Genomic DNA, 21,524 nt, shown 5'->3' on the forward strand with positions numbered 1-21,524 from the left:
ACATCTGTAATCTTTCATCCAGAGTGAATATCATATTTGGGTAATTTTACTTTTCTACCCTAAACTGACATTATTTCCTATGCAATCAAAATAAGGCAAAAAAGAGAGCTATGTATCTTTAAAAAATGAGATCTAACACCTTTTTTAAACTAGCCATCAATAATCTCTTAATGAGCTTTTAATCCATCTGATTAAAAAAAACAGCAAAGTCAGAAAGTCAACCAGACCCAGACCCATTTCTCATAACTACCCAGAACTAAAGAAAATGTTTTAATTTTACCACATACTCTAATAATTTTATTTTCTTGGATAGTCAATGGATTACTGTTCTTTTATATTCTGTTTGGTACTTAACACACCATTAAACATACATAAAGTAGATACTTGCTAATAAATACTAGTAAACCCTATTAACTTATTATGGACTAGAGGCCCGGTGCACAAAAAATTTGTGCACTGGAGGGGGGGGGGGTCCCTCAGCCCGGCCTGTGCCCTCTCGCAGTCTGGGACCCCTCGGGAGATAACGACCTGCTGGCTTAGGCCTGCTCCCGGGTGGCAGAGGGCAGGCCCAATCCCTAGGTGCAGCCCCTGGTCGGGTTCAGAGCAGGGCTGATTGGGGAGTTGGGCACCGCCCCCTGTCATGCACAGAGCAGGGCAGATCGGGAGGATGCGATGCCACCCTCAGTCACACTCAGGGTAGGGCCGATTGGGGGGTTGGGGCACCGCCCCGTCACACTCAAGGCAGGGATGATGGGGAGGTTGTGGCGCCACCCCCTGTCACCCACAGAACAGGGCTGATCAGGGGGTTGGGGCGCCGCCACTGTCACACTCAGGGCAGGGCCGATGGGGAGGTTATGACTCTACCCCGTCACACACAGAGCAGGGCCCGTGGGGGGGAGGGGTTGGGGCGCTGCCCCCTGTCACACACAGAGCAGGGCCGATCAGGGGGTTGGGGCGCCGCACCGTCACACACAGAGCCGCAGGGCAATCAGTGGGTTGGGGAGCTCCCCTCTATCAGGCACAGAGCAGGGCTGATCAGGGGGTTGGGGCGCCTTCCCCTGTCACGAACAGAGCAGGGCAGATAGGGAGGTTGTGGCCCCGCCACCTGTCACACACAGAGCCGCAGGGTGATCAGGGGGTTTGGGCGCTGCCCCCTGTCATGCTGATCCCGGTGCCGGGAGACCTCACAGCTCTGCTGATCCCGGTGCTGGGAGGCATATTACCCTTTTACTATATAGGATAGAGGCCTGGTGCACAGGTGAGGACCAGCTGGTTTGCCCTGAAGGGTGTCCTGGATCAGGGTGGGGGTCCCCACTGGGGTGCCTGGCCAGCCTGGGTGAGGGGATGATGGCTGTTTGCAGCTGGTCACACACCCTTCAGGGTGGGGGTCCCCACTGGGGTGCCTGGACAGTCTGGGTGAGGGGCTGATGGCTGTTTTCAGGCTGGTGGGTGGCTGAAGTTCCCAATTGCTCCTTTTTTTCTTTTTCTTTTTTTATTCTGGGCCAGCTTTAGCTCTGGCTCCAGCTCTGAGGCCTCTGCTGCTGAAAGCAGGTATCTGGTTTGTTTGGGTTCTATAATCGAAACACTGTATCAACTCCAGCTCTGAGATCCCGGCTCGCTGAAAGCAGGTTTCTGGGGTTTTGTTTAGCTTCTATATTTGTAACAATGTTTCAAACTGCAAGCTCAGAGGCCAGCAGCGGCAGGCGGGGAATGCTGGAATCCTCCGTCACTGAAGCAAGCAAGCCTCATGTTAACTTCAAGCTGCCTGGCTGCCGGCCGCCATCTTGGCTGGCAGTTAATTTGCATATCTCACTGATTAGCCAGTGGGAAGGGTAGCGGACGTACAGCTAATTACCATGTTTCTCTTTTATTAGATAGGGTAGTCTTTCATGCTAAAGTCACTCATATGTGGAATCTAACGAACAAAATAAACTGATGAACAAAATAGATCCAGAGACATAGAAGCATAGAACAGACTGCAGACTCTGAGGGAAGGCTGGGGGGAGTGGTGGTGGTGGTGGTGGTGGGGTGATCAACCAAAGAACTTGTATGCATATATATATATGCATAACCCATGGACACAGACAATAGGGTGGTGAAGGCCTGGGGCGGAGGGCAGGGGCGGACTAGAAGGGGTCAATGGAGGGGAAAAGGGGGACATATATAATACTTTCAACAATAAAGATTTTTTAATAAAAGAAATGAAAATACAATTATTAAATTAAAATATAATTATTAAATTAAAATAATAGTAAAGTATAAAGTGGTAAGTGGTAACACCCAAATATTCATGTATTCTGATCACAGCAAGAAGGGATAGAGGAAGAATAGAAAAGTGAAATATAACTGATAGAAAACAACATGTACTTACTAGTCGAGTTGCCTTGCATCTGAATGATGCACTTGGACTCTTTGCTGGTCTCTCGAGAATTGAAAGGCCGCACTCGAACAGCCACCTTCACTGAGGCTCCCGACATTCTGATGGTCTTGTTATATAATTAATTGCAGTCCAGAAATAAAGAATCAAATCTTCTTTTGAAGTTATGTTCAAGTTTCCTTTGAAAATAAAAAAGTTCCATAGAAGGCAGTCAGAATTAAAGAAAGCTTGGGCTAACTTGAGCATATAAGCTCCTTTCTTATATCTTAGGACTATTTTTGTTTCCATTTCTAAAAACCTCATTCCCTATAAGTCTTATATTCTCAACAGTAAATTATCCATTAGAAAATTAAGACTGAAATTTGTTTTCCTACTCCATTACCTTTACCATACCTAAAAAGTCCCTAACCTTAATTTAATAAAAAAATGTTACTGCAAAGTAACAGGCAACTAGCTTGCTCTGTTTTTCTTACACAAGTACATTCCCATCTGCAAAATGACTTAATACTTTAAAGAAATGCACTGAACTTTCTGTATACTTCAATTCTAGCTTGAAACATTCAGTTATATGATGTATAATTAAACAGCAAAGGACAAAGAGTCCCAGCTCGCTCCTTTAACTTCTATGTACTCAGAGATTTCCTTAACTTAGATCCTTTCATATGTATCTCATTTGACCCTCACAACCATTCTGTACAATAAGCAGAGAAGACTCCAAGAGACAGAGGAAAAAATGTGAACATTTTTCAGAGGAATGATTTCCCTCTCAACAGAACAAAACAGACACTCTTCTGTGAAAAGAATCTATATAAGTAATTTCCACAAGAAAAACCAAATCTCAATCCATACTCTATCCCGTTAATCTTCTATGTATATAAAAGGCTAATAGGCAAACTGTCCCCCTGGGAGTTCAACGGGGAGACTGGGAATTCGATTGCTCGCTATGATGTGCGTTGATCACCAGGGGTCGGCATGGAACAAAGGAAGGCCCCAGCCGGCAGCCAGCATCCAGGGAAGGAAGGCCCTGGCCAGCAGCTGGAAGGCCCCTATCAGCCCTGATCGCCAGCCAGGACTAGGGACCCTACCTGTGCACAAATTTTGTGCACTGAGCCTCTAGTATAAACATATTCAGGAACCAAACAAAAGAAAAATACTTTTGTGTGCAATTAGCAGGGAACCACAACAGAACTTAATTTAAATCTGACCAATTTTTTTCCACATAACTAAGTAGGAATGCTAACCTCGTTGCAGAACTACAAAAGTTTTCCACAAGAAAAGGCATAAAAAAACAAGCTACTCTCTACTTCATTACCTATCTTATTTTCTCAACAGCATTATCACTATTTGGAAGTCTTGTTTTTTGAAACATGTCTATTGTCCATCTCTCTCACAGCACCATCAGAATGTTCACAGATCTTATTCACTAGGACTTAGAACAGTACCCGATAAAAGAATTCAGTAAATGTTTGTTGAAATAATGAATTAATGAGTTAAATTTCCCAGTTGTAAAAGTTGTCTGTTCAAGTCCTTTGCCTGGTTTACTGACTTTTGTTTTTGTTCCAAATGATTACAGTATTTATTAATACTGATATTTTCATATTTGCTGAAATGCCTTTTCCAGTCCCTTTCCTACTTTATTTTACATTAAACAGACTGTAGTTCTTTTTTAAAAAATATTTTTTTATTGATTTCAGAGAGGAAGGGAGAGGGAGAGACAGAAACATAATGATGAGAGAGAATTATTGACCAGCTGCCTCCTGTACATCCCACACTGGGGATCAAGCCTGCAACCCAGGTATATGCCCTGATCAGGAATCAAACCATGACCACCTGGTTCATAGGTTGATGCTCAACCATTGAGCAACACTGGCCAGGCAGATAGTTCTTTTTTAAAATATTGAACATTTATTGTGATCACATTTTTCAAATGAAAGCTTAGAGTTTTTAACCCTCCCAATCAATTTGGCATGATCTAAGTTAAGTACCGTACTTTGCCAACAGAGAATGAATGAAGCAGTTTGAAAAAGACAGAACACATTTCAACCTCTATAGTCCATTCTGATACACAGCCATCATCTCAACATTTAACATGTCCCATTACTTTCTCCCCCAAACTAGCAATCTCTGCCAATCTTCCTATTTATATCTGGCCCCATACCATAAATCTTAAGAGTCATCTTTGTTTCCCTCTCTTTGAATTCTTTTAGTAGTGTTAACATTATTAATGAAATGCCATATGAAAACTTTAAAAACTAATTTGCATTTTCTATCTCTTCCTTCCTCTCATTCCCATTGCCATTACCCCAATCTATGTCCTTACTACCTCATGCTTAGCATACTTGGAATAGCGGAACTGATCTTTGAGTTTTAAGGGGTTTCTCGGGTGTTTTTCTTTTATGTTTTTATTTATTTCAGAGAGAGGAAGAAGGAAGGAGAGAGGTAGAAACATCAATGATGAAAATCACTGACCGGCTTCCCCCTGCTCCCCCAACTAAGGATCGAGCCTGCAACCCAGGCATGCGCCCTGACTAGGAATTAAACCCAGACCTCCTGGTTCTTGGGTCAACATTCAACCACTAAGCCACACCAGCCAGGCAAGATTTTAGTTTTAATTAGGGTTGATAAAATAGAATCGTACAAAGGTCTTTTGAAACACATATGGTGACAGAAGGAAACTAGACTTTGGGTGATGAACATACATATGTAGTATTATAAAGTTACACACCTGAAATTTATGTTATTAACCAATGTTACCCCAATAAATTTAAAACAAAAAAAAGCAAATGAGCCTAAACTCCCCAGTGTTGAGATAGGCCCCCCAGGTATGGGTTGTTTAATTTCCCAAAGATTATGTTACAAATCTCCAGCTGAGAACCCTGCTTTAAGCAACTGTTTAACCTTGCTGTAATATTACTCTTTCCAAAGCATGACTTGCAATTTCACTTCCAAACTCAAATACTTGCTCTCATTTCCCAGTGCTTATAAAATCAAGATCAAAGTCAAGGTACTCTGTGTTCTAGTCAAGCTCCTTTACTATACCATCCATATTGTTCTTTCACTCCTCCTAACAATTTCTCCTACAATGGGCATATGAATTTTCATTTTTTCCTCTATTTGACAGTTTAGCTCCAGTCTTACCTCTTCTAAAATGGCTGCCCAAACGTTCCAGGAATCACTGGTATTTCCTGCAGCATTTATAGCCCCCAACACATTGTGAGAACACTGCTATCATTTTACATGACTGCATTCTATCCTGTATTGTTCTTTAAGAGCTTTCCAAAGTAAAAATGCTATTTTCTCAAAAATCTCTTTGAACTTGGGCTTCTTGAAAAAATGGCTATTTCCAAGTCTAGGCAAGAAATTTCAAGATGATTCTGGAACATGTTAGTATGATCATAAGCAAGAAATCTGTCAAAGATGAATAAGATCATGGCAAAGGGACACAGATGCCAATTTAAAGGGACTCCAAAGATGGGATAATTAAAATATAAAAATACATACATACATAGTACAAATAGAGTGAAAAACATCAAATATATAAATTCATGAGTTTATAATACTTTAAAAAACCTCATTATACTGAAGACTGGCAAATAAAACAAAGGAATTGGGTACATATCCAATATAAATTATATTCCAGTCTGGCCAGTGTGGCTCAGTGGTTGACCATTGACCTATGAACCAGGAGGTCATGGTTCAATTGCCGGTCAGGGCACGTACCTGGTTGCAGGCTCGATCCCCAGTGTGGTGTGTGCAGCAGGCAGCTGATCAATGATTCTCTCTCATCATTGATGTTTCTATCTCTCTCTCCCTCTCCCTTCCTCTCTGAAATCAATAAAAATATATATTTTTAAAAACAAAACTATATTCCAGAATAGCCAGAGTCAATGTGGGCAACTTCTTCTTCAAAGAATAATGCCAGCTAATAAATGCAAAAGAAATGACAGAATTAGAATTTTCCAACCTTACTGATATAAAGGCTCTCTGCAACAATCATCACTAGCTGCTAAAAAGCCTTAGATGAAAGTTTGGTTGATGTGGGAACATTACAGTGTATGGATTAGGCGACAACATCTGAATCAAACTGAACATTACTAAAAGTGGGACACCTAAGGGTTTATGCTCCGTGTGCTACAACAGGAAACCCAGCAAAACCTATTAAGTACTTTTATCCCAAACTCTTAAAAAAAACACTGAATAGAATCAAGCTTCAGATCTAACTACCAGTTTGCAGAACATAAAGGAAGCAAAGAAGTAATTTAAATGACACCTAAAAGATACAATCAGCCAAACCCAAAATATGGAATAAAATCTACAGGTCAACTCACCCACTTTCTTCAAATAAATGGGAGAGGGGGAATAATTAAAGAGTTGTCAACCAAATGCAGTGATTTTTTTAATCAAGAAAATCTGTAAAAAGATGTTTTTTATATAATCATAGAAGTCTAAACATAGACTGGGTATCAGATGATATTAAGGAATTGCAAATAAACCAAGGCTGAAACCTCCTTGCTGGGTTTTAGATATAAAGTACATATTCATTTGCAACTAGGAAGCAAAACACTAAGATATGTAATATTCTAATGTCCCCATACATATACTTCTCAAAACACTGTTTGACTCCTCTACCTAGCTTTCCTGCCAACATTTCATTCTATATAACACAACCAAAGTCAAAGTATCCCTCCACCTCCCCAGAACAACACAGGCTCTTCCATTTCTTTTCTATTCCTTTTACTGTTCTCACCATCCCCCGTTCCCACACAGGTCATACAGCTGTTTCCGCTATCCATCTAATCAACTGCCAAATCACCTATTCCTTTTTTTTTTAAAATATGGAACGCTTCACGAATTTTCGTGTCATCCTTACGTAGGGGCCATGCTAATCTTCTCTGTATCGTTTCAATTTTAGTATATGTGCTGCCGAAGCGAGCACCAAATCACCTATTTCTACCACCACTTTCCTTGTAGGACTTCAATACTTCTCACCCAAGACTGTTAACTTTCTTAACCACTTTCTTTCTTACTCCTACCCAAGCGTACTACATAATATTGCCATTTTCATTGACCCCATCCATACTACACAATATTGCTAGACTCATCTTCCTGAAGTATAAGTCTGTTCATATAACTGTCCACTTAAAGATCCTCAAAGCTTCTCTACTGTCGACCAAGCAATGATGGAACTGCCCGTAGTGGCATTTGATGTGTTCTGCAACATAAACCACCTATTTTTCCTAGCCCACAAAACACTGCCTTACATCCACATTCCTTAACAACCTCCCACCAGGGGGCTTCCTAAAAGTATCTCGTGTTTTTGTGTCCCTATGCCTTTGTTCCAACATTCCCTCTACCCACTTGGTGCTTCCTCCCCTCCAGTACTTCTCAAAATCCAATGTATTTTTCTGGGACCTTCTCATATGCTACATCTCTAAAGCCCTCATAGATTCTCCCCACTCCTCAAACCAAACACAAATGCTTCTCCATTTAATATTGCTCAATTCATTGATCCTGCCCAGGGCAGAATAAGTTACTTTTCTTATCTCTTCTGTAGATTTTAAGTTCCTTAAGGACAAGAACAGAATCTTAGTCATGCTTCTAATCCCCCTTATCACAAGGTCTTGAATATACAGTATAGAGGTTAAAATATTTTAGCTGAATTCCTAGTTACTATGTGTCAACAGAGTGATGGAATAAAAAAAGTTGTTCCAAAACACAGACAGGAAAAGGGATAAACTTAATTTCAAATTTATTCCTAATTAAAAAAGTTATAACAGTCATTTTTTTTGAAAGTGATGTACATTTTAAAATTACCTTTCCCTAACCAACCTGAACCTAGATATTTTTTCTGCTTTAACTGTCCTGTAATAATACTGCAACCATCTCCACAGTGAGTTAAAACTCTATACAGTAGTAAGAAACTACAGTTAAGTGGACAATTGAAAGTGTTACTCTGTTACCATTATAAACAGTATCTCTTTTAACAGAGATGTCCATCAAAATATGAAAGCTTCAAAACTCCCTGATCCTTTTTAAAAAATGGCCAATTATATAAATCTGAAATCGAGTTTAAATTCCAATGACAAACAATAATTACAGACTATTTTAAAGAAGTTATAGAAAAATAAAAAATAGCCTAAAAATACTTTTTCCAAATTTTGAAAAGCCAAAAGAAGAAAGACAGGTAGGAAAGGAAGCCATACATACTGTGAATCACTTACACAGCCTAAGTTCTAGACTGTTCCTTTGACCACTTTTCCTTCCTTATGACATACAATTAGAAGCCTTAGGAAAGTGGAATGGAGCAAAAATTCCAGAGGCATCCACTAACAATAAAGGAATAAACACTTAATAAAAATAAAAACGTTTAGGACTAATTCATTTTAATTTTTCTAAATATTTGCCCAATTGCTTAATTTTGATCTTGTGCAATTCTCACTTGTTTTCAGAGGTACCCTGGATTATTAGGAACCTAAGAGGAAGACTAATTCTCAAACTGACCTTTAAGCAAAGTGAACAAGAACAAAATAATGCTAGCCATTTATTTGTAAGCCATAAGCGTCTATAGACACAAGCGGCAGACTTTTTTTTAAATTAAATTCAAAATATCATGGCAGTTAACTGGCTAGTTTTAGTTGGTTTGTTTTTGTAATATCCCTTTTCTATAGAAAACAGCCAGGATTATATTCCTAAAACAGAGGTCCGTTCATGTTCAATCGGTTTCCACAGCCTCAGAACATAAACTAAAAATTTAAGGGCCTCCACAATTCAACCTCCTTTCCCAGTCTCAGTTTTCACTGCCCAACTTTAGCGTCTTCTCCACCACGCACCCTCTTACTACACCAAACATTCAATTCGTGGAAATCCAATCTCCCTTCTTACCGATTATAAATCCATAACTTTTGAGGACAAAGTCAAATGTCACCGTGAATCAGGAAGCATTAATTTGTGCATTCCTTAATGTCCCCCTTTGAGCCAAAAGTTCTTTTCTCTTTGCTCCAAAAAACGCTGTGCTGATACCTCACTTTTCTATTTATTTCATTTTGCCCTATGATACAGTTAGTAGTTCACTTAACTCTCCTACACTTATACTTTATTCAATGCATTTTTCACAAGTGAAAATAGAATTTAACCAAAAAAGTCTTTTACTAGTAAAATTAATATTTGTACAATTTGCTACACAAGCAAGCTTATTTAAAAGACTACAGGCCAAGCGCACGATTAAACCATGCACATGTAGGGTTCCCTAGGCCTAGCCTGCCATCAGGGCCATGTCCGCCACCCTGCTATGCCTTGTACGCTCCAAGGACACTGATGGCACCCCACGACACTCCACTGACGCTGCCATTGCCCCAGAGGGTAGGGTTGGGGGAGGGCCCAAGAGGTGCACCTCCTGGTGACTGGTCATTTGGTCATTCCGGCGTTACAGCCACTGGCCTTTTATAATATAGATCATCTTTTCCACTTAATTACATTTCAAAGAATGTATTATAACTTAAAGAATGGGTACCCAAAAGTATCGGTAGGTAGTGAGTCCATTTTGAGATGCTATGAATATTTCCTTATTGTAAGTTTTGCATCTCTCCGTCTAATATTTTCCATGAAGACCAAGCATGTTTTAGGACACAATAATACTGAGTCACTGACCAAGGCTATACTGATAAAATGGCCCATTTCAAAATGTAAAAATCTATTTTTGTATACGAATTACCTGTCTATTCTTAGTTCCTGACTCTATAGACAAAAATCAGCCATGAGCCCAGCTGTGAAAGCTTAGATCTCGTTAGAAAAGCTTCTTTCTGCATTCCAACCCAATGCCAAGAATCAGACTGCACAGGAAGAGTCACCTGCAGACTGAATTTTCAGTCTCAAATGGGGCTACAATTAAGAAGTCAAGGATCCTCCTTTGCACTGATAACATGATTTTAATCTCAGAAACCAAAAGGTGCTCAAGAAAACAATAGCTCCTATGGCTTAAAACAAGCTATTCTAAATGAGAGCGATTTTTTTCCTTTTCTCTTAAAAGTTGGGATAGTTAGTTCATTCTAGTCTCTGAAGCTACATCCTATCATTTTATTCTGGCAGATCCACGGGGAACTCTGCTATTCAAACCCCAACAGAGAAGTTCTCTATTGTCAAAGTGGATGACAACACCTACTCCAGGCTAAAATGAGCTAAAATTTGACATGAGTCAAGAATTCTTGTGAAATCTGCCCCTGACTACACCTATCTATCTGGGCAAGAATGCAGGTCAAACTTTTCTCTATGTCAACAATGTGTCGATCTTGCCACAGGATAAACTGGTACCCATAGGATAATAGGTTTGTTTTTGTTTAGGTGACAACATAGAATAGAAGTACTCCAGGCTCTCACCAGGGCTAAATAATGAGATTCTGCCGGGATTTATCTTTATAGAAAGTTATACACCTGAACCACATTAGTCATATCTCTTTCACAGCAAAGACTTTAGTTATATTTTAATGCTGTATTCTCAGTTTGGAAAGTGAGTGGGTTACTTTTTTTACAAAGGTCTTTGAAGAACATTTCTTCCTTTTACTTAATAACCTGCTGGAAACACTTAGTATGTACATGTTTGTATCCACATGTTTGCATAGATAACTATAACACTTTTCTTTTAGAAAGTCTTTAGAACTTATTATCAGAAAAAAAGTTTTTCTTGACAAACCATTAGCCTTCTTTTACCAAAATGAAAATTGTATAATTTATCTGTCCCTTTTACCTTGAATTCCAAAAGTTTCACAACTAAATTACAATAACCATGTTATACAAATTGCTGCAATTGGTATATATTTACTTTTTCCTCCTGTTACATAGATTTTTGTTTCTTATCCATATTTTAACAGCCTCATTTGTATATATGCTATTTGTGGTAAGCTGCTCAAATCCTTTTTAGATGCAGTAAGTGGTATAATTTATAAATAAAGAGAACTTTCCTGTAATAGCCTAGTCTCCTATATAACATTAGAAATATGGTATGTACTCAAAATTCTGGTTCCTAAAAACAAATAAAGTAAGCCTTTAATACAAATAAAGTTATACAAAAATTTGTGTTGACAGAATTTGATAGCCATGTGAGTGGCCAGAACAGCAGGAAGCCCGAGACTAAAACCAGCCCCACCAAAACACCAGCAGACAAAAATTCAACAGCAGTAAAATGAGCAATACTTTCAATCCTGCAAAGGTGTGAAGGGTGCCCCCTGTTCTCAGCAATAAAGACCTGGAAACCTGAGCAAAAGCAGCCTCAATGAAGTGGAGCTAGTCTGTGGTGGTCTTGGGAGTAATTAGGAGGCAAAGAAGTAGAAATGCAAGTATCCTTGCAGCTTCTAGGACAGGGGTGGGCAAACTTTTTGACTCGAGGGCCACAATGGGTTCTTAAACTGGGCCGGAGGCCGGAACAAAAGCATGGATGGAGTGTTTGTGTGAACTAATATAAATTCAAAGTAAACATCATTACATAAAAGGGTACGGGTTTTTTTTCCAATAGTTTTATTCATTTCAAATGGGCAGGATCCGGCCGCAGGCCATAGTTTGCCCACAGCTGTTCTAGAACCTGGTTGTGGGAGGCAGGAGAGAGGAAATTAGGAGCATATAGAAACAAAGGAGGGATTTCTCTCTCTCCACATTTCCCCGCCCTTTTCTTTTTCCTCCACATGCCTTTTTAAATTAAGAAAGACGTGAATGTTCCTATACTTTACTTATTAGGTACCTACAACGTGCCAGGCAGTTCCAGCAGCCTGGGATAAATCAATGAACAACACAGATACACATCCTTGCTATGGAGGAGCTTACATTCTAGCAGGAGGTGAGAGGGCATTAATGAATTATGCCCAGCCAGTATTGCCTAGTGGTTGAGCATTGACCCAGGCACGGAGAGATCACTAGTTGGATTCCCGTCAGGCACAAGCCCAGGTTGTGGACTCAATCCCCATTAGGGGGCATGCAGGAGGCATGATGTTTCTATCTCTCTCTCCTTCTCCCTTCTTCTCTCTCTAAAATCAATAAAAAATGTATTTTTAATAATAATAAGTTATAGAGAATGTTAGTGATAATAAGCATTATAAGGGAGGTCAAGTACAACAAAGTCAGGGAGGTCTGGAGAGTAGTGGGGAGGAGTGCTGTGCAGGTGCATAAATGAGGTCAGGGTCGGTCTGAAGAGGTGGTGAGACTTGAAGGAAGTGAAGGATTCGGCCAACCAGATTTCAGGGAAGAGTGTTCCAAGCAAAAGAAAAAGAGCAACGGCCATAAGGTGGGAATGTACCTGCTGTATTCAAGGAACTGTGGGGACCACCTGCCAGGGGGAAAGAGGAGTAACCAATACCTAAATTCCTAAAATTAGAAGGCAGTGATATCCAGGATACAGGCCAAGGGATTAGCTGGAGTCAAGGAGGGTAAGAAAAAAGGCAGAGAAGTTTGTAAGCAGAGGGAGAGGAAGCTGAGGGAGTTCATGTCTTTTTTTTCCCTAAGAGGAGGCAGGTAAGGTTTTATGTGAGCATGGAGCAGTGGGGAGGCCTGAGTAAAGTGATCAAGATTTTAGAAAAGCCACTATGGAGAACGGGAGGGGACTGAGCAGAACTGCTTGAAAAGATACCAAAGGGAGACCTAAGACTACACACATTAATCGTGGTACTAATCCCAGTACAATGTGAAGTTTCTCCATGACACAGAGTAAAAACAGAGGGTTTGGATGGTGGAAATGATGCCAGGCTGGCATCTGCATAGTGGGTCTTGCAGAATAATAAAGAATAATTATAAACTGCGTAGCAAGAAAATAGCTGAAGCAATGAACCCCAGAAGTCACAGTATAGGAAAGGAAGACAAGGAAGTAAAATCTAGAAGAGGCTGATGGTCCAGGAGACTTGAGTTGGGAGAACACACAGAAAGAGATTGCGAAAGTGAGAGCTATAAATGATCCGAGTTTAAGATCTGACGGCAAATTTGATATCTTTAGGAGATCTGAGGGTGACAATGTGTTAGAAGATGTGGCCACAATTCTGAGCTACTGGAACAGAATGAAACCAGCATTTGCTTGAGCTGAAGTCAAGGAATTTTAAGGTTAAGGGTAGTTACAAAGTAAGCTCAGCCTGGTGGTTACTGTCTACTTCTAGTGACCTGAGGAAGTCACTTAACCTCTGTCTGTTTCAGTTTATTCATCAATAAAATGGGGATAATAGTATCTATCTCATATGGTTGTTGTAAGGATAAAATTAGTGAACAAGTGCAAAGTGCTTTAGAAAAGAGCCTGGCATATAGAAAGCGCCTGATATGATCATTATTGTTGCTGGGATGATGTCAGAAATTCAGATGGGCCCTAGCCGGTTTGGCTCAGTGGATAGAGCATTAGCCTGTGAACTGAAGGGTCCCGGGTTTGAGTCCGGTCGAGGGCACATACCCGGGTTGTGGGCTCAGTCCCCAGTAGGGACATGCGGGAGGCAGCCAATCAATGATTCTTTCTCATCATTGATGTTTCTCTCTCTCCCTCACCCTTCCTCTCTGAAATCAATAAAAATATATTTTTTTTAAAATAAAGAAATTCAGATGGACAAGAGAACTACGTTAAGTATCAAAGTTATCAAATACAGCAATGGTCGAGGATGGCGTTGTTAAATGATATGCTTTGGTGTAAACAATGTGATATTATTTAAAATATTTTAAAACCCCTTATTTACATATGACAAAACATATTCACAAAAGCCATAAAAGTACCACTTGAGTCTTAGGTAAAAGTATTTTATGGGAGAAAGGCTCTGACTAAAAACCATGGAAACCACCATGGCATGGGCAGCAGCAGCACACTCAATTTTATCATAACAGAAAAGAGGTGGAATTACCTTACCTTACCATATCTTTTCAAATGGTAAAATGTAAGTTCCTTGAAGGTAAAGAATTAAATCTCTTCATGCAATTAATTAGCAATGAATGTCATAAAAGTGACCATAAATGAATCACTGGACCATTAACCAAAAAGTCAGAGGTACTCAATACCTTTTTCAGGTTTTCCTATCTTAGTCACATCTGTTTCATTTATCTCCTATACTAATGAGCTGCAAAGGAAAAGTTCCAAATGTATTTCTATTTATTCACACCTTTTTGGGGACTCTAGAAATTCACCAGTATCTGTTCCAATAAGGCCATTTTTCAAAGAGAACTACATGAAGCAGACATGCTATACCTTGCACTTCGGAGCCTGGTGAAACTATATCCTATCAGTTTACAAGACCAAAGGGATATGCTTATGCCTGGAAAAGACCTGCTGTGATTACCAGCCTGGCAAGGGGCTTCCAAAAAGAAGGCAGGGGCCCGCTGGTGTCCTTGACTTTGTACCCCGGGACAAGACCATAGCAGGGAAGTGGCTAGAAAGCATTGGCTGTGGAGACAGATACTCTATTGGCACTCTTCTTGGGAGTTTATTCCCTGCACAAACTCAAAGAGGGAAAGAGGAAAGACAGTAAAAAGAAAAACTGCATTCATATCTGGTCTTGAAAAGCAAAAACAGTCTGTTCTAAGCCTCAGAAGCTATACTTCATGGGACAAATTTTGGAAAAACATTCATCAGGGCAGAGCGGCACAGACTCATAAAATCTTGCCTCCAATCAGATCCACAATCAGGTCTGATTTTACCAAATGCTGAAATTATATTAAATCACAATTTTTTTCAGACATTTTTTTAACCTAATAAAGTCACTGTAAAAATTTAAAACGTGTATTTCTTAATTGGGGCATGAAATTTTAAAACATTCTGTACTTCTCTCATATTAATGTAATGCAAAAAACCCCACTAGTTTCTGTTGAAGCCGCTTTTGATTCAACCAAGTTTTAAAAGGAAATCTTAAAAGACAGTGTTATGACTTTTCTTAGAAAACCTTATGCAAAATGTTTTCATTTTTCAACATGAGTTATAGGAACTCATTAAGAAACGGAGTGTGAGTGAAAGCAAAGGGCACACAGGAGGTGGGCATGGCACTCTCCAGGGCCTGTCCACGTCCAGGAGGTGGGAAAGCCATCAAATGCAGCTTCATGCTGAATCGTGGTAGTGATCGCTTCCAGATCTGCTCTCCGATGCCAACGTGCGTGCATATCCCATCCTCAAACAGTGCGCTAACCACCCCTCTGGTCTCCTAACCCAGCAGCCATACCACGTTCATGAGAAAGCATCACCGCGCTTCTTAAAGAACTCAAGCTGGGATTTTATTATGACTCAGCTACGCTGACAAAACGCCAGCCTTGAAGGGAAACATCCACCCTGATAAGACCACTTCGTAAGAGCTATTCCAACCCAGCCACCAGACCTTCCCGAGGCTCAGACCGCCCTGCCTGTGACACAAAGCAACGCGTTCAATGTCAGGAGAACAGCTGCCTGGAACAGCGAGCAAGGGATCTGTCGACGCTCTAATTTCAGCTCCTCCAGATTCCACAGAGATGACCACCTGCGTCCTGGGGAAGGCGGCCGCAGGCCTCTCCCGCGGTCAGCACATCCCGGCCACCTTACCCCCTGCACCGGGAGCGGCCGCGAGCACCGACCCCTCTCGGGCACGGCCCCGCGGCCGCCGTCCCGGTGTGCGGGCCTCCGTCATCCTCCCCTCGGCTAGGTGCCCTCCGCCTCCACCGCCTGGGCCGGAGCAGATGGAGATGGAAGAAACTCGGTGTTGCAACCCCCACGAGAATGGAGCCTTGCAGACACTCCGCCTTGGCAGCTCAGCGAGCGACCCACCGAGGAGAGCGAGCGGTTCTGGAGTCCGATTCTGGCTGGAGGGCCCGGCTGCTCGGCGCTGCCCGAACAATGACGAGCCGCCGGCGCGGCCGCCCCACCCCCACGGCGTGGCTCCTGGCAAAGGCTCCCGCGCAGAGAGCGGCCAGGGCTGTCAGTCGGTGCCTTCAGCGACGGGACTGGGCTCTGCCAGGATCTGTCAGCTCATCCTCCCAACATGGCTGCCCGAGTCATCCCGGCTGCGGGCGCCGACCGCACCGCCCGCCGCGCTGGCCGGCCGCCAGCGAGCCCCCTCCCGCCCGCTCCCCTCTCCGGTGCGGGCGCCATCGGCGTCCCCGCCACCCGAGGCCCTTCCCTGCCCCCGTCTGACATACAGGCAGAGCCACCGCCCCCGCCGGGGCCCCGATGCCAACCATGACGGGGGAGCGGGGACGGGGCCATCGGAAAGGGGGGCTTCGGAACGGAGCGGCGCCGTCTCCACGGGCCTGCAAGGCGCGCAGAGCGGCGGGAGCGGACAGACAGCCGCGGGCCTGCTGAGCGCCGGGCACAGCCGGAGCCGGGCAGCCCCGGGGAAACGGAGGGCTGGTGCGGGGCGCTGCGGGGGCCAGCAGGCCGCTGCACCCAAGCCCGGGCTCGCCGCGGGCCCCGGGGGCCCCCCACTCCCCAAGGGCGTGCTCCCCACCCCACTCGGTGCCTCGGTGGGGAAGCGCCCTCAGTGCCCGCCGCTCCCGCCCCGCCCGGCGCTTCCTCCGCTCCGAAGCCGCCCGGACCCCGGCCCGGCGCCCCCCCCCCCACCGCCCCCCGAGACGGGCCCTCCCAGCCCGGCGGCAGCAGCGCCCACCGTCCGGCTTACCTCAGCCGCGCTGCGGACCGATGGGCGGGCGGGCCGGGTCAGCAGCCGCCGCGGCGCGCGGGGGTGCGGGGGGCCGAGCACGGACGCTCCTCAGCGCGAGCAGCGGCCGCCGCGAGCCGCAGGGCACCTCCTCTCAGCCCCATCACGCAGCGGCCCGGTCCCGCAACGAGGGCCACGGAGGGCGGGCGAGCGGGGGGCCGGGGCGCAACGACAGGCCGGCGGCGGCGGCTGCGGAGCAGCTCGGACTGGCGCGGGCGCCTGCGAGGACCGCCGCCGTCTGAGTGCCCCGCGTCAGTCCTCGCGAAGCTCCGCCCGCAGCCGCCGCCTGCGCGGGACACCGCCCCGAGCCCGGCCGCCGCGCGTCACCTCGGCCCGCCCTGCGCACGCGACTGGCGTGGACAGCGACCAATCAGAGAGCAGAACTCGAGGCGGCCGGCCAATCGCAGGGAGAGCTGAAGGGGGGGGCTGGTGAGAGCTGCAGAGACGCCGGGGCGCCCCCTGGTGGCCTAGAAGCCCGCTCGGGTGCGGGGGCGCGGGGTGGGCGAAGCCGGCGCGCAGAGTCCCCTCCCCAGTGACCCCAGAAGGGCGTTAGTCGGCGGCAGCCGCGCCTGACCGACCGGATGATCCGCCTTGTAAGGGGACAAAGCTTGGCGAAGCGGGGCGGGGCAGGTGGGGTGCGGCGGGAGGCGGACGCCTGCGGAGCAGCTGAGATGAATGTGGGAGGCGGTCGAGCGTGCAATCGCTGTCAGTTTGGGAAACGTCTCTCACCGCGAAGCCGCCCAACGCGGGGCCGTCGGAACGGAAACACGCACGGGGTTGGTTGAGTGTATTCTCCCGCAGAAAGCTTCCCAGCCTGTTCCTACCGAGCCCGATCACACCTCCCACACGCCACCTCGGGAAGAAAGGCGGAATGAGTAATGGAAAACCATGACTTAGTGGGCATTCAACTTGTCTCCGGGGGAGACAGTGGGCTGTAAAGGCCGAAAAGAAAGGAGCAGAATGCTTTGTATGGCCCCTGAGTGAATGGCCGAGCTCCACCCTGGGAGCTGCCCTTGAAGGAGGATTGCTGGAATTCAGAAAGCGGGAGAACACGAGAGCTCCAGGAACGATGTTTAAAAATCATATTTAGATTCAGCTCAAAAGGATAAGTCCGCAACGGTTCATGAGTGGTCCAATCCAGTGCTTAATAAATTATAACATTCAACGGTAATGTGTGCAAGGATCATGCCCAGCACCATTATTTTATAAGGTTGTGAGATGCTTGTTTATTTACTAGCAGCAGCTGAAAATAAAATTGGAATCCCTCCCCTGGTCCCCTCCTCCCCCAATTCAATACAGTATTGGGTGTGAAAAAGCCTTACTTGTAAGCATAGACCAGCAATTTTCAACCGGTGTGCTGCAAGCATTTTAAAAACATGCAATACCTGACTGTTTAGTCAGGGGCACTGACCTCTCTTTTTCCTTTAGATTGTCAAATAAAATAATGACAACAGCCAACATAACAATAGCCATCTAGTGTGAATGAATCAAAAATTATACCTATTTTTTTGTCAGATCAGCAAAGAAATAAATTTTTTTGTGTGTCGCAGAATGTTAGTAAGTAGTTTATGTGTGCCATGAGATGAAAAAGGTTGGAAATTGCTGGCATAGAAACTAAAACATCAAAAATAATTTTCTACGCTAATGATTTTGGAAAATCGCCATTCAGACTTGAAGTTCTCATCCAGTCAATATTTATTGAACATTTATCATTTTATTTAGACTTGAAACTCCATCTATGCAGATTTGACATCGCTTATGCTGCAGAATACAAACAATAAAACTGTACAGCATTAAAATAGGAGCAATTTATATATATAAAAGGCTAAGCGACCATCTGACCGTCCAACCGGCCAGTAGGTATGATGCACACTGACCACCAGGGGGCAGATGCTCAACGCAGGAGCTGCCGAGCTGCAGTGACTTGGCAGCGGCGGTTCTTGGGTGACGCACCCCGGAACCAGAGAGGAGGGAGCCCGATTCCTCGCGGGGCTGCACAATTCCACCTTCAGCCATGGGTTACGTTGTTGCTGGGGCACTGTCGGCCCCGAATCTGGTTTATTGCACACTTGCATTTGCATTCCACACCCTGTACAACAGCAACTTTGCAGAGTGCTCCCTCGCACTTCAGGGCCCCTCCAGGGATGTTAGCGAGCTAGTTTCAGCCCAATCCCTGCAGGCCAGGCCGAGGGACCCCACCTGCTGGAGGGACCCCACTCACTCCGCAGACGCCCTTCAGGCCGCGGTGCCACCCCAGGTGTGCCTGGCAGGAGAGGGACCTTGGGTGGTTGGTTCCAGGGTGTGTCCAGCCCATCTCACCCAGTCCAGCCCCACTGGCCATCTTCAAATTAATTTCCTTTCAATGTACACAAATCTGTGCACCAGGCCTCTAATCCTATATAATAAAAGCCTAATGTGCAAATCAACCAAATGGCGCAACAACTAGCGGAACGACTGGTCGCTATGATGCGCACTGACCACCAGGGGGCAGATGCTCAATGCAGGAGCTGCCCCCACCCTGCAGGCCCTAGGTCAGCCAAGGTGGGTGCGAGTGGGGGCCCCCGGATCACCCTGCAGTCACCCCACAGATCGGCCCTGATCATCAGCCAGGCCTAGGGACCCTTACCCATGCTTGAATTTCATGCACCCGGCCTCTAGCAATGTAATAAAAGACTGTATGTGGGAAGCCTGTATGAATAATAAGGGGAGTGAGTAGTCAAGCCCTGGCCAGTGTGGTTCAATTGGTTGGAATGTCATCCCATACACAGAAATGTTTCGGGTTTAATTCCTGGTTAGGGCACAAACCCAGGATGCAGGTTTAATCCCCGGTTGGGGCCCGGGAAGGAGGAAACTGTTGGATGTTTCTTTCTCACATTGATGCCTCCCCCTGCCCCCTTTCTCTCTCTAAGGCCAATAAAAATTATAATTTAAAAAGAGAGTCAAGGGAATGTGCTACCAGTGACAACAAAACTCAGCTCTTAGCTCTCCGAAGGCCAAGACAAAAATGAAACTACAATGGGTTAATAAACAGAAGTTCATCAATTCATCAGTAGATACCAACCTTTTCCTAGCTTGAAGCTCTTTGCATAAGTACTAGGATAAGCACCATGGAGAGTGACACAAACCTGCACGGTGGTTAATGTTGTCTGAGCTCTCAATGAAGCTCAAACTAAAAAGAATCTAAAATAGTGAAGGGAGTCAGCGCAAGAGCACACACAGAGGGGTCAGTATAAGCAGCTGAGGCTGTTCTAGGTTCCAAGGCCGAAACAGCCTGCTCCACATAAGCCCCTTGCCCCTCTGACAGATGAAGTCACATGGCAGAGCCATTACAGTTTCTCAGATTACAGATTTTGTACAAAGGCACCCCTTAAAAGATGTAAAGTCCTGGAAAATTGAATTTAGCCATGGCCTGGAGACTTATCCCTGGAATACAAGGAAAGAACCACATGCGGAGGTCTATTAATGTGATGTACACAGCCACATTACTATAACTAATAATGTTTCCGGATACAAGATCAATATATAAAAACCCAAAGTGTTCCTTAGGAATAGCCAATTAGAAAAAGTGATTTTAAAAGATCCCATTAAAAATAGAAATAAAACTATTAAATATTTAAGGATAAATTGTCAAGAGATGAGCAAGACCAATAGGGGGAAAAAATTATACAACTGTATTGATGAAACACATTAAAGAAGACCTAAATACATGGAGAGGTTTTCTTTATTTTGAGACAAAAAGAAATATTATAAATATGTCAATTCTTTTCAAGTTAATCTGTAAATTTAGTGTAAGTCCAATTAATATTTCAATACGATTGATTTTGCATGGAATTTGGCAAGGGGATGGTAAGATTGAAATGATAAGCCTATTCCATGTCCATTTAAAAAATTCACTTGCTAGAACAAAGCGAAGAATATCCATGGCTATTTTGCAAAATGAGGTGTGGAACTTGCCCATAAGTTAGCAAATTCTCTGTAACATGATACTAATTAGAACACTGGTGAATTGGCACAAGAATATACAAATCAGAAATGGAACAGAAGAGAGTCCAGAACAGACCACATGCATATGGAAATGTAACATATGATAGCAATGGCATTACAAATCAGTGGGGAAGTGATAAACTATGATAAACGATAAATGAGGCTGGAATAATTGCTTAACTGGTAAAAAAAAAAAAAAAAGTGATCCTTACACCACACCATACAAAAAATACATTTCAGGTGAACTGAAAACCTAAATCAGGAAAGCAAAGCTTTAAGTATTTTAGTAGAAAATATAAAATATTTTTATGACTTGGAGATAAAGAAAAATACCTTAAGAGGAAAAAAAACCCACTACTAACCACAAAAGGCTGATGAATTTTTCTATATAGTTTTTTCACTTAATAAAAGCTCACTTCTACACTACAAAAACATGATAAAACAAGACAAACAACACGTCATAGATTGGACAAATATATTTGCAACACGTATAACCAGAAACTTATTCAGAATATATAAAGAAATCTGATCAACTTACAATAATA

General features: G+C 43.9%; 1 protein-coding gene across 1 annotated transcript in view; it reads right to left on the reverse strand.

Annotated features, from left to right (window-relative positions):
- Positions 1-17,266, reverse strand: part of KIF1B (kinesin family member 1B) — a 132,190-nt gene extending 114,924 nt beyond the window's left edge. The window contains exons 1-2 of the mRNA XM_081087054.1: positions 16,957-17,266; positions 2,372-2,556 (exon numbers count right to left, since the gene is read on the reverse strand). Coding sequence (XP_080943180.1) covers positions 2,372-2,477 — 106 coding nt within the window. The 5' untranslated portion in view covers positions 2,478-2,556; positions 16,957-17,266. The remainder of the gene's footprint in view (positions 1-2,371; positions 2,557-16,956) is intronic.
- Positions 17,267-21,524: the final 4,258 nt, after the last annotated feature.

Source organism: Myotis nattereri, assembly GCF_964212035.1.
Source record: "Myotis nattereri genome assembly, chromosome: 3".
Taxonomy (NCBI): Eukaryota; Metazoa; Chordata; class Mammalia; order Chiroptera; family Vespertilionidae; genus Myotis; species Myotis nattereri.